At 43.5% G+C, this 12,594-nt stretch overlaps 1 protein-coding gene across 1 annotated transcript; it reads right to left on the bottom strand.

Moving 5' to 3' along the window:
- Nucleotides 1-4,137: 4,137 nt before the first annotated feature.
- On the bottom strand, nt 4,138-12,266 carry KCNS2 (potassium voltage-gated channel modifier subfamily S member 2). The gene is made up of 2 exons (XM_020969082.2): nt 11,586-12,266; nt 4,138-10,641 (listed from the first exon to the last, which is right to left on the bottom strand). Exon 2 carries the CDS (start codon nt 10,603-10,605, stop codon nt 9,172-9,174), a length of 1,434 nt encoding a protein of 477 aa, XP_020824741.1. The 5' UTR covers nt 10,606-10,641; nt 11,586-12,266; the 3' UTR covers nt 4,138-9,171.
- Between the last annotated feature and the right edge of the window lie 328 nt (nt 12,267-12,594).

The raw sequence follows: 12,594 nt of genomic DNA, 5'->3' as shown, positions 1-12,594 counted from the left end.
CTCAGAGAGGGACTGAGACTCAGAGATACTGGCCTATGCCCAGATCTAGACTGAGGCCTGCACATCCATGAGACTTGAACAGGTGGACAAAAGGGAGGAGATGGAGGAAAAGTGTTTGAAGCCTTGAAGAGCGAAGGTGGGAGAGAAGACAGGAAAACGCAGCCTGAGTAAAATGGAGAGAGAACCACAGGCTATTTATCGTTGTTGTTGTTGTTGTTGTTGTTTGTCCTTGTTCTCAAGAGGACCATGGCATCAAGAAGTATGCTTGGCCCCAAAGGAACAACTCAAGTCCATTGCTTTGATAATTCCATAACTCATGTGAACTGCATAGGTTCAGAGGGGAGCTGCTCCCCCCTCCCAGAGGAAAGAATTGCTGGATGACCTCCAGAAAGCAAAGGAGACTTTTCTCCCCTGAGATTAAGAGTTTTACTTACCAACTTGATATGACTGACTCTACTTAACCTCTTAGCGCCTCAGGCAAGTCTCTCAGCCTAGAAATTGCTGAATAGTTGCAGATCTGCATTAGTAAAAAGGTGTTTCTTACACTGATAAAATCACAGTCTCAGACAAAAGAAAATAAAACCCATTCTCTATCTAATGTCTCTCTAAATGTCTGGGGAACTGAGGGCTTATGAGAGATGCAAGCCAAATTCTGATACTCTGAAGGGAGGCTCCAGATGTTGACAAAAGAAACCATGGAAATTATTATTGAGAGAGGCCCCCAAGGTGAACTTCTTAATTGCATCAAGGGCTGGGCCCCAGTGACATATGGGTTACAAATGCTGTTAAATACTTACTCTTTTACTCCCCCTAATTTGCTGTCTGCTTATTCCCCTTTCCCAGCTTCCTCCTCTGCCTTTTTCTTTCCTTCCTTCCTTCTCTATTTGACCTTTTCTTCACTGACCTTTTGCTTATCTTAGTAGGAGGTGTGGCCAAGAAGATGCCAGACACTCTTTCTTCCTCTTCCTAATCCTTTCTTCCCTTCATTATATGGCAGAACCACATCAAACTTTGCCATTTTGAAGTGCACTTTATCTTGTCCTTCATATCCTTCCATGCAGTCCAACAGTCAATAAGCATTTATTAAGCTCCTACTATGTCCTAGGCACTGTGCTAAGCATGTCCCCACCGCTGCTTTGTCTTAGCATTTTGCTAGATTCCAGAGGCATATATTTCCTGATGGGCCCTAAGTGGCCCTGTGACTGTGGACTGAAGGCTGAGAAGACTCACTAGAATTGTGTGGGAATCTGTGGCACAATCTAGATTTGGGCAAGGGATGCAAAGACCTAGTAAGGAGTGGCTTGGCAGGTGAACAGTTTGCAGGTGCCCCCATGCGGCTATTGATGCAACCTTCTTAAAGTCAGGATGTGACCATGTTACTCTCCTGTTCCAGGGGCTCATTATTGTCCCTTGGATCATATACAAACTCTCCTGGCAGTTACAGCCCTTCACAGTTTAACTCCAGTCTGCCCTCCCAGGCTTATGGCGCATTATTCCCCTTCATTCACTCTACCCTGCAGACAAAATTAGCCTATTTGATATTCCTGGGGGGCAGAGCCAAGATGCCAGAGTGAAAGCAGTGACTTGCTTGAGCTCTCCCCCAAAGCCCTCCAAATACCTGTAAAAAATGGCTCTAGAATTTGTTTAGAAAAAGACAGAGTGAAACGAATTTTCAACCCAAGACAACCCGGATGGTTGATTGCTGAGCTGGGAGAGGAACACAGTTCAGCATGATTATGCAGGCAAAGACCAGTCTTCAGCAAACCTGGAGCAGCCCTCAGAGGACTGAATCAGGGACAGCTGTGGTGGTTTCCAGGCTTCTCAACCCACAAATGTCAAAGACAACTTAGAAGGTCAGTAGGAAAAGTCTGTGATCTTGGTGAGACAGAAGCTTGGTCCCAGGCCAAGTCCCAGTGCAGCCTGGGGGCAGCAGCTGCTTCTAGAGCTCTCAGCCCACAGACAAGTGGGAATCGAGTGGCTGATCAGAGGGGGATTGCAGGGATCTCTTTGCTGGCGCTGAGGCAGGATTCTTTTGGTTTGCCCATGCTTGGATCTGGGTCCCAGTCCTGGGTGGCAGTCCTAGGGTGAGGAGGAGCACTGGTGGGATGAAGCTTGTAGTAGCAGTGAAGAGTGAATCCTCCCTACAGTTCCAAGGCAGAAAAGAGTGCTTGTGGTCACTCATAGACCAGAGCACTGGCCAGGAAAGGAGTAAACACCTTGCCCTTGATCACACCACCTTGGATGAATGGAAAATTTACAGGTCCCTAGAATTATCTCTGAAAACAGTTGCACAAAATCCCCAAAGCTTGGGACAGTACACTCTCCACACTGGAAGCAGACCCTTACCTTAACAAAGAGTTTAAAACTCAATCAATTGGCTGGGAACATGAGCAAACTGCACAAAAAAGTCAGACCACAGCATCTTTCTTTAGTGACAAAGAAGATCAAAACATACAACCAGAAGAAGACAACAAAGCCAAAGCTCCTACATTTAAAGCCCCCAAGAAAAATATGGATTGGTCTCAGACCATAGAAGAGCTCAAAAAGAATTTTGAGAAGCAAGAGAAGTAGAGGAAAAACTGGGAAGAGAAATGAGAGTGATGCAAGAAAATCATGAAAAACAAGTCAACAGCTTACTAAAGAAACCCCCCCCCAAAATACTGAAGAAAATAATACCTTAAAAAAATAGCCTAACCCAAATGGCAAAAGAGGACCAAAAAACCAATGAGAAGGATGCCTTAAAAAGCAGAATTGGCCAGATGGAAAAGGAAGTCCAAAAGCTCACTGAAGAAAATTAGAATGGAGCAAATGGAAGCTAGTGACTTTATGAGAAATCAAAGCATTGTAAAACAAAACCAAAAGAATGAAAAAATAGAAGACAATGTGCTGTTCCTTGTGCACAACATTCTGTCTCCCATCTCTATGACCTTCCCCCATGCCTGGAATGTACTCCCTCATCACTGCCATTTTGGAAAATCCCTAGTTTCCTTCAAAGCTCAGCTCAGGAGCCACCAGCTACAAGAAGCCTTCCCTATGCCTCTGTTCCCAGTGTCCATGACCCAGAATTATCTTCCCTTTACCTGGTGTATAGTTTGTATTTACTTTAAGGATGTATCTGTTCGTGTGTGTATATATTGTTTCTCCCAGTAGAATGCAAACATCTTGAGGGCAGAGACCATTTCTTTGTTCTCTTTGTATCCCCAGCATACCCGCTTGCCCAGGGCTTGGTACATAAGAGGCAAAAATAAATGCTTCATGATTGAATTTTCCAATCTCCAGTATGACCACAGATGTCCAGCTACCTGGTAGATCTGGTGGTGAAATCTTTGGCATAGGTTAAAACACTTCTTAACCAATGAGGCACCAATGGGAGAGGTGGTATTTTGAATACATTTGAAGTTCTTTCCAAAAGAGGGAGTTTTAGTGGCATTTTCTTTTTGCTTTTTTGCTTTCTATTCTAAGATGCAAGACATTCTGGCTCAAAAATATTCCTGGACAACCATTTATACCCCTGCTAGAATGAGAAGCTAGAAGGAAAACACAGAAATTGCAGAGATATTAGTTAAAATGAAGAATCTTCTTAAACTAAAACAGAGTACTTCTATTTGCCTCAGTTCTAGGTGCTTGAAGTCAGGAAGAGTCAGGTCAAATCCAGCCTCAGATATGTACTAATTGTGTGACCCTGGGTTCACCTCTCTCTCATCTTCAGTTTTCTCACATGGGGATAATAGCACCTACCTTTCAGGGTTATGGTGAGGATCAAATGAGATCATATATAAAGCACTTCGCTTAAGATTTAAAGCACTGTATAGATGTTATATAGTGCTCTTAAAGCACTTACCTTTCTCTCAGCCTCTCATGCTTAGAAAATAATTACCTAGGTTCTGGTTGTGAATACCAAGGATTATTGATAGTTCTATTTATGGAAAAGGAATGAGAAGATACTCTCTCCAGTTCAGTGATTCTCCATTTGAATTAAACTATGGTAGCACAAGAGGCAATCTATCTACCTCTAGTCTAGATAAAAGGGAGAGTGGTTCCTCATACTAACTCCCAATGGCCCATGATAATCTGCCAAGTTGCTGCCAAGTTTCTAAAAAGGGAGAAAATGTAAATTGGGAAGCAGTTGACCTCAAAGCTTCATCCAGAGTGAATTTTATTTTTCTTTAAATCATTAGACAGGTTTCCAAAGAAAGTACAGTAGCAGGACAGTAAAATTTAGACAGTTTTCAAATCAATAAACATTTATTAAGTGCCCACTGTATGCCAGGCACTGTGCTAAGTGTGTACTTAGTTATTAAATATTCTGTTCAATTCTACCTGTAATGATAGACCCAAAAGTATGTTAAGCTCTTTAAAAGTTGGGACTGTTTCATTTTTATTCTGAATCTTTAGTACCAAGCACTGTACCTGGCACATAATTGTCTTTAATGAATTTTTGTTGAGTTGAAGCAGAAATATGAATGGATGGGTCTTCAGTGCCCTCTCTCCTTAAAGCAGATATAGAAGGGAACAGGGTCATTATGAAATGAAATCATATTGCACAGTGTTAAGTTATGTTACTTTTTTCCCCTAAAAAAAATGTTGTGGAGTTCTCCCCCCCAACTCAGGTTTAAAATGGAAGCTTATCAACCTTCAAATCTGTGTAATCGCAGCTACCCAGCCAATCCAAGTTGATGTATTTAATGAGTTAATTTGCTATCTGGAAGGGATGTTAGCACAGAGAAAGGAAGTCCATCAATATCATGTGATGCCCTGCAATTGAAAGTCCCAGCAGAGAACTTTAAGGGAACACTGAATGAGGAAGTAGTGAATTTTGTGGGAGAGGACAGCTCCTTCAAAGTGAATCTACTGCTTTGGAGACTAGACAAAGGTACTGACCCCAAGGAATTTCACTGGTATGACTCCATTAGCATTTCTGACCCTACCCACACAGCTCTACTGAGAAAAAGAACTTAGTCTCATCTTAACACTTGCTATTCTGGGAAGATTTAAAAAATCTTTTCCTTCCCATATTTTTTGTAAAACACACAGCCTTCTTGATCAAGAATTCTGGTTCAGAACATTGTATTTCCTTCTGATGCTTGCTACTCTGTGTGTAATTCAAAAATTTTTTAAAGAAAATTAAATAATTTTCTCTCTCTCTAATCTGAATACTGTTCAAGGCTGAATTCCTAAGCATGTCAGTGTTATTGCTCATTATGGAGTCCCAGGCATGAGGATTAAAGTGTAGCAATCAGACATAATAGTTCACTTGAAGTTACAGTAAATGCTTGCACAGTAGTGTGTTAATGAGTGTTAAAACTGACATCATAAATACAACGTTCTCAAATTTTAAAATTACAACTCTGTAACAGGTCGTGCTGGTAAAAACACACAAGAAATACACATTGAGCCTTCAAAATAGATAACAAACAGTCAGCACAGATAATCACGAGCCTAAGTGCATACAAATAATTTTTTAAATGAGAAGAGAGTTAGCAGGTGGTTAAATTATTTGAGTAATAAGATAAGTAGAAATAAACCCAAATATTAAGTATCAAGTACCACCTTCTGGGCTTCTGGTCTTCTACAGTTTGGCATTACAACATGCCTCTGCCTTGTGGCAAACCCATGAAACTTGGAAATGTTATTGTTGGGTTTTGTTTTTGTTGATTTTTCTAAAAGAAAAGCTCACATTTGTAACCATATAATCCACATCAACCAAATAATTTGCTCAGGCAGAATAGTGACATTTCCCCAATCTAAAACTTTTAAAGTCCCCATCATGTACTGTGTAAAAAAAAATGGGCCCCTGTATTTTTTCCCAAACTAATCTTCAAGCAACTCTCAAAACCTTTCTTTGCCTACAAAGCATCCACCAATCAATAGCCTTGTGAATTGAGTTCTTTTTATAGCTAAAATATTCTTAAAGGGAATTAAAACCAGGTTTGTAGGTCAGATTGGCTGGGCCAGTGCCTAAAGGAATCACCTTGTGCTAGTATTCTTTATAAAAAGGAAACCAAAAATGGTCCTGATGAGTTTCTTCCTTTCTAGTCTGAAATGTAACCAAGCTTTAGTAACTAGAGGTGCTATTTTATAGGTGAATTGAGAAGCTTAAGTCTGGACCACATATTGACATTAATGATTTGATGGTGCTATTTCAGAGAGGAAGAACATTTTTTCCCTGGGTCCCAGATCAATTTAGATTATTTATCATGTAACTCTTTAAAATGAAGTCTGCTGTTGAAGCCACGTAGGTTAGTCTTCCCTTCCTTCTGAACCTGCTGTTTGCAAAACTTACTTTAGGCTATTAAACAGGTAGTGCTATTAAACTTTTCCTCCTAGATTTACCACTGCTTCAGGAAGGGGCAAGATCCTTTTCTACATGACTATATATACAAGAGAGGTTAAAAACAGTTTCTAAAGCACTTTGGGATTTCCCCCAGGTGAAAGGCACCATATAAATGTAAGTTGTTTCCACAATGAATTATGAACCTTCCAGCTAACTTATCTAAAATGAATACAACCATCAGAAACACCTCATCATTTATAATGAAATACTGCTTAAGAAAAAATTCTATCTAGAACAACTGAGTACTGTTCTGTCTCCTTGCAAACAATCCTGTGATAAGGAATTAATAGCCACTTTATAACATGCTCAATATGGGGCCCAATAAAATTGGTTAAAGCAAATGAAAACATTCTCAGGCATTCCTGATAAGGTAGCTGACACCACCTGCCTCCAAAACAATCTGGAGGTGATTTTGTTGACTTTCCATCTCTGGAAATATTGGTGAAAGTCAGGTATTTTGTCTGCAAAAATCTGTGAAATAGCCCTGAACTTCTCAATCTGTTGCCTCTCAGTCTTTTCAGGTTTTCATATTGTGTATGTGTGTGTGTGTGTGTGTGTGTGTGTGTGTGTGTGAAAGAGAGGGGAGAGAAGGAGAAGGAAGAGACGGAGGAGGAGGAGGAAGAGGAAGGGAGTGAAGGAGGGAAAGAGGGAGAGAGAGGGAGAGATTGTCCATTAGATATTGGGAGGTATCCTACCATGAATCTCCATCCAGATGAGAGAATTTGAACCCACATCTGCAATCAGAAGTGCCTAGTGCATTCAGAGAATCACTCAAGCCAAAATTCTCTTAATAAGAACAGTAACTCAGCCCTTAAATATCTTTTGAATACTTTTCAAATACTAAAGGTTCCTCACAGCACCCCTATGAGGTTAGCAGGGACTTCAACTAGTGAGAAAGGAAATCAAGACACACAAAATTCAGTAACTTAGGTAAGTGCCACGTGAAAATAAAGGATCTGAGCCTTAATGAAAATCCTAGCCAACTCCATGCTTAGACCATTTGAATCTACAGTCTTTTCAAAGACATATAATAGAAGTCAATTTGGAAACAATACACAACATATAGTATGATGGATACAGAGCAGTTATACAAAGGGGCTCAGGATTCCATCCACATTTTTATGTGATAGCTCAGGAGTCCTGTAATCGGGGAGCAAAGAGCAGGAAGAAGATCCTAAGAACCAAAGGAAGTAGGATATGTGTATTCCTTTAACCTGTTTTTCAGCATGTTTAGAAGTTTCCAAGGTACTTTATGCAGCATTCAACTTTTTTAAAGTTTGTGATTAGTTGTGATATTTTATACCATTTCCTTTTCAATTTTCCCATTTCTCTCCCTTCCCCATCCCAGCCCTACCTTGTTCCCAGAAGGAAGACAGTTAATTCAAAAAAATATATAAGGTTTCCCTGCAGTCTACTCCATGCACATATCATTTGTGTTCTGAGTACATGCTTATGTTCCTTGAGTTCCCCATTTCAAAGAAGGAAGCCCCTTATAAGGTAATTATAATATCATATAAAACATTATGTATCCTAGAAGCAAAATTACTGGAGTAAATTTTTCTCAGAAAGAAACATGCACTCATTTTTAATGAGATTTCAGAGGAGGATACTAAAAGACAGTTTCCAAGCTGCTGCCTTGCATATCAAATATGAAATATTTACTTTCATTAGACAGTAAAATAAACCTCTTAGTAATTGGAAGAGGCAGAATAACCTAATCCATAGTCTTTTAAAAAATGACAAGTGAAAAAAATTGCTAATTTCTATGACCCAGCAGAATTTGGTAAAATTGTTCAGAACATGAAATACAGCTTGAAAAAAAATCTATTCATCCCAGGCCTATGCATACTGGGTCTAAGGCAGGATTCCCATTGGAAAGACTCTCAGGAAAGCAGGGTATCTTCTTCATAAATGTGATTCCCAGTTAAGAATAAGAAACTCTCAGAGTTGGAAGAAATCCTAGAGATCACCCTATTCAACCCATTCCTGAGGCAGAAATCCCTCTATAGCATGTCCACTCCATTTGCAGTCCTCCAATAATGAGAAACTCACTACTCCTATTTCCCACACCAAGAAGCTTCCTAAGGTTCAGGGTTTAAGCCTGATTTTAGATCAACGCTATTTTCCCAATGCTTTTGCTCTTGAACTAGGATCAGTTTTCAATGCATGTGTAAACTGAGCAAATTAAATTTCCAGGGAGGTAATATTTGCGTAAATAACAGTAGTAAGATATGCACCCATGCAAGCCACAGAACTACAGGTTAAGTTCTAAGAAAAACAGAAAGTTGCATTGGTGATATGTGCTTAATTTCACATTTTCTGTTTTGAGCATTGAAGCAAATTGAGGAATGAATGCATGACTGAGTTTTTTTTCACATTCTTGTGAGTTGAATCTGAGTTTTTCATTGCTGACTTCACAAGTGCTCCCACTGGAGAGACACAGTTTTTATCCAGTCCTCATACGATAACATGGAAACAAGAGTGCAGACTGAAAGTGTTGCACCAGGAACATCAGGGATAGGTATATGATGAGTGATTTGTATAGAAAAACTGGCATTCAGGATACTCATCGGGCACAAAGTTTAGCATTTTTCTCAGTGCAAAGTTGGTATAGTGTTAGTCACCCCACCCCATATCAAAGATTCTACATGCTGTGGAAGTGATCGTGGGTGTACACTGATCAGGCATCTCCTTCCATTTAGAATGGTAAGGTACTGAAGGACTCTGTCTTCTCCTTACTTTGTAACCCCATGGAGCCTGGAGCCATGCCAGGAGCACAAAATGCAGCTCAACCATCAGTATGGTCTTGATGATTATGATGGAGCCACACCTTCAGGCTAATGTAGGGAATCATTTAAGCTTAGTTCACTTGGTGAACTCCTGCTCATGTTGGTAAGACTTGCCATCAGTGACTTAACTTTGTGGGCATAGTAGTCTCTTAGGTTGACTGAAGGAACCTCCTTCATTCCATCTCCAAAATCGCAGCTGCGCATGGCACTTTCAAGTTGCTTTTGTCGCCTATAAAAATGTGAAAATTTATTGAAGATCAGAGTTATTGGCAGCACCACCACAAGAATGCCAGCAAGGATACAAGCTGAGGCAGTCAGCTTCCCAGCTGTGGTCCCTGGAACAACATCACCATAGCCCACAGTTGTCATGCTCACAGTTGCCCACCACCAGCAGGCAGGGATTGTGGCCAGACCTTCATTTTCTTCTTTCTCAATGGTGTAGGCCACTACAGAGAATATTGATATGCCCACTGAAAGATAAAGCAAGAGGAGTCCCACCTCTTTGTAGCTATATTTCAAGGTTGCCCCTAGAGACCGAAGGCCAGTGGAATGTCTGGCCAATTTTAGGATGCGGAAAATCCTCATGAGCCTGAGGACTTGAGCCACCCTGCCTAAATTGGCCAAGGTGGGAGAGCTCTCCACCACCAGGTTGACCACCAGGGTGATGTAGAAGGGGATGATGGACATAAGATCAATCAAGTTCAGTGCATTCTTAAAAAATTTGAAGAACTCTGGGGCCACAGCAAACCTGGCCACTAGCTCAAAGGTGAACCAGGCAATCCCAAAATGTTCCACAATTTCAAACCTTGGGTCTTCCTCTGGGTTGCCTTGGCTATCAGGGATCAGAAAGTCAGGAAGGCTGTTGAGGCACATGGTGACAATGGAGCCTAGTACCACCATGATGGAAAGAATGCTGAATACCCTGCTCAGAATGGAATAGCCTGGGTTATCCAGGGCCAACCATAGCTGTCTTCGGAGGTTGCCTAAGGGCTGCCCATCAAATTTGGATGCATCATTATAGAAGGCCAAGATCTCATCAAAGGAGGAGGTAGTGCTCTCCTGGTCACTTTGCTCATCCCATTTCTCTTGATCAGGCTCCATCTTCCTTCCATGATAGCTATAACTGCAGCAAGAGTCGATGAAGAACTCATTAATACCCCAGTACTCTATCTCTTGGCTGAAGGAAAAAACGCAGAGCTCTCCCATTACATGTAGTTTGCCTGTGTTATAAAAGTGCAGTACATAGGGGAAGAGCTCCGGGTTCCGATCAAAGTAGAACTCGTTCTGCGCGTCGTCATAGTCATCACACAACTCCAGGATGGACTCCTTGGAGCGGCAGTGCAAGAGGCGACCCAACCGGGTCTCAGGAAAGCGCAACAGCGTGTGCGAGCGCAGCTTCTTCTTAAAACCCCCAACGTTGACGCTGATCTCACTATCCTCGAAGTTGGCTTCGGACAAATCCGACAGGCTCTGGCCTGTCATCGTGGGGATACTCGGGACACTGGCGAGGAGCTACACCTAGAATTTGAGCGAACAGGGAGGAGGCGATGAGCGCCAAAGGGGAAGGGATACGCATGACTAGCGTTGGGATTTCCCTCTCCTCTCATCTCCCCACCCCCTCCTACCCTCAGCGGCAAGACTTCAGGATCACATCGCGCATTCTAACGTAACGGTTCCTGGGGTTGGACTAGGTTTTTGCTAGTTTCTGTTGGGTGATTTTTTTTCTGGGTTAGTTGGGGGTGGGGGTGGGATGGGGATTGACCTCCTTGTAGATGTGAGAGGTGGACCCATCCCTTGGGGTGGACTCATCCCTTGTTTCAATACCTACTCAGAGCATTTCTGTGGGGTGGGGCAATAGCTAACCACATCTCCCACCTCTCGTCCCTCAGGTCCCCTCAGTCCGTTGACACTTTGGCATTTTTCTCCTCACGTTGGACAGCTCAGTGAGCTATCCTTGCATCTCTGATTCTGGCAGTCAAATTGGAAGTAAACGTAAGCTGAGGTAGATCCCAGTGGGCGTGTAGATGCCCCTCGCTCCCCCTACCCCCCCAATGCAGCTCGCTCCCTGGGAATTGGACGTCTTGATAAGAGAAACAAGGCTTTGGATGGATATGGAGGAGGCTTTGGAGCCAAAAACTGCTGTCTATCTTTTCAAATAGTAAGAAAATGGTGATTTAATACCCGCCACTACTTTCCCTGCCTAGAGCGTTCCTCCTCTCCAGTGCTTCTTTATGGGCAGCTGGAGAGTCGTGTGTGTGTGTGTGTGTGTGTGTCCCTCCTGTTACCTCCCTTAGTTCTCCATCCTTCTTGTCAGCTAATCAGGAACCTGTTCTACCCTGGCCCTCTTTCCTTTCCTGGCTCCGCGCCCCAGAGCCTCGTGCTCTGTGTGCTGAGCTCCCTGGATTTTTTCAGCTCTGCCCCTGGCAAAGCCGATTTTCGGAGAAGAAGGAATCAGCTCTTACCTGCAATCTCGGGAATCGTCTGAAGATACAAGTGCGAAACTTCCCAGGCCACCTTCTTAGCATTGCTGCTCCTGCTGTTGCTGATGCTGCCCACTGGATGTTAGTGTGTGCGCGCTCGTGTCTCTGTATGTGTGTGTGTGTGTGTGTGTGTGTGTGTGTGTGTGTGTGTGTGTGCGTGTGTGTCTAGCAGGAGGGATCCAGGGCGACGTCTCCTGCTTGTCTTCCAGGCTTGGGTGATCAGACAACTGCCAGCTGTTCGTGCTCAGGGCTGACAGGTTGCTCTTTGGACTTGGCTCTTGGGGAATCACCCCCGACCCCAGACCCACCTCCCTCTCTCCCCGCCGCAAGAGCCGCTCCCTCTGTGGGGGCTGGAGCTGCCCTCTCAGTCAGTCAGCCTCTGTGGGTGTGGGCTGCAGCGGGAGATTAGAAGATCCCATTTTCTGGGGCTGGAAGAGACTGAGGGCCAGGCCTGGCTAGGCGGGTGGTGCTGAAGGGACAGCTCCCAGATCCCGGTAGACCCTTCCAGCAGCCTCTTCTGTTGCTGCTGCTGCGGCAGCCGCTGCTACAGCCGAGGCTCCGGCACTCAGCCTAGGCGTCATGGCGACCACCGCCTATGCCCCCACCTCAGCGCTTCCCCAAAGGAGTCCGCTCCAGTCTACGGTGAACCCCACAGGTGCCTCAGCCCACTTCCCTTTGTCGTGGCCCCTCCCACCAAAACCTTTTTCTCCCGAACCTGGGGTAGCCCCAAGTGGCTTTATTCTCCAAGGTCCTGGGGGGGAGCCAGTTAGTCTTTTATCCTTCCCAGAAGCTTGGACTGAAGATACAGGGGCATGGAGATCAGGGTAGGGGTGGGTTGAGGGGAGGGGGTCGACGTACAGTTTGAGAAGAATTTTCGTTCCTTGGCTGTGCCAAAACTGGACAGCACTGAAGGGTTGAAGGTGTCAAACCTTTTTCCCGCCTGAAGAAAGTTTCTGGAGGCTTCCCAGGCAGCAAGGGGGAAGGGGAGCAG

The sequence above is a fragment of the Phascolarctos cinereus genome, unplaced genomic scaffold (assembly GCF_003287225.1).
Source record: "Phascolarctos cinereus isolate Bilbo 61053 unplaced genomic scaffold, phaCin_HiC Scaffold_4;HRSCAF=312, whole genome shotgun sequence".
In the NCBI taxonomy this organism is placed as follows: Eukaryota; Metazoa; Chordata; class Mammalia; order Diprotodontia; family Phascolarctidae; genus Phascolarctos; species Phascolarctos cinereus.
The sequence above is the reverse complement of the archived record's forward strand: the minus strand, read 5'-3'. Positions and strand labels throughout refer to the sequence as shown.

What these genes read in the sequence shown, in the direction of transcription:
- KCNS2 (XM_020969082.2), bottom strand. Translation starts at nt 10,605, where the DNA reads ATGACAGGCCAGAGCCTGTCGGATTTGTCCGAAGCCAACTTCGAGGAT.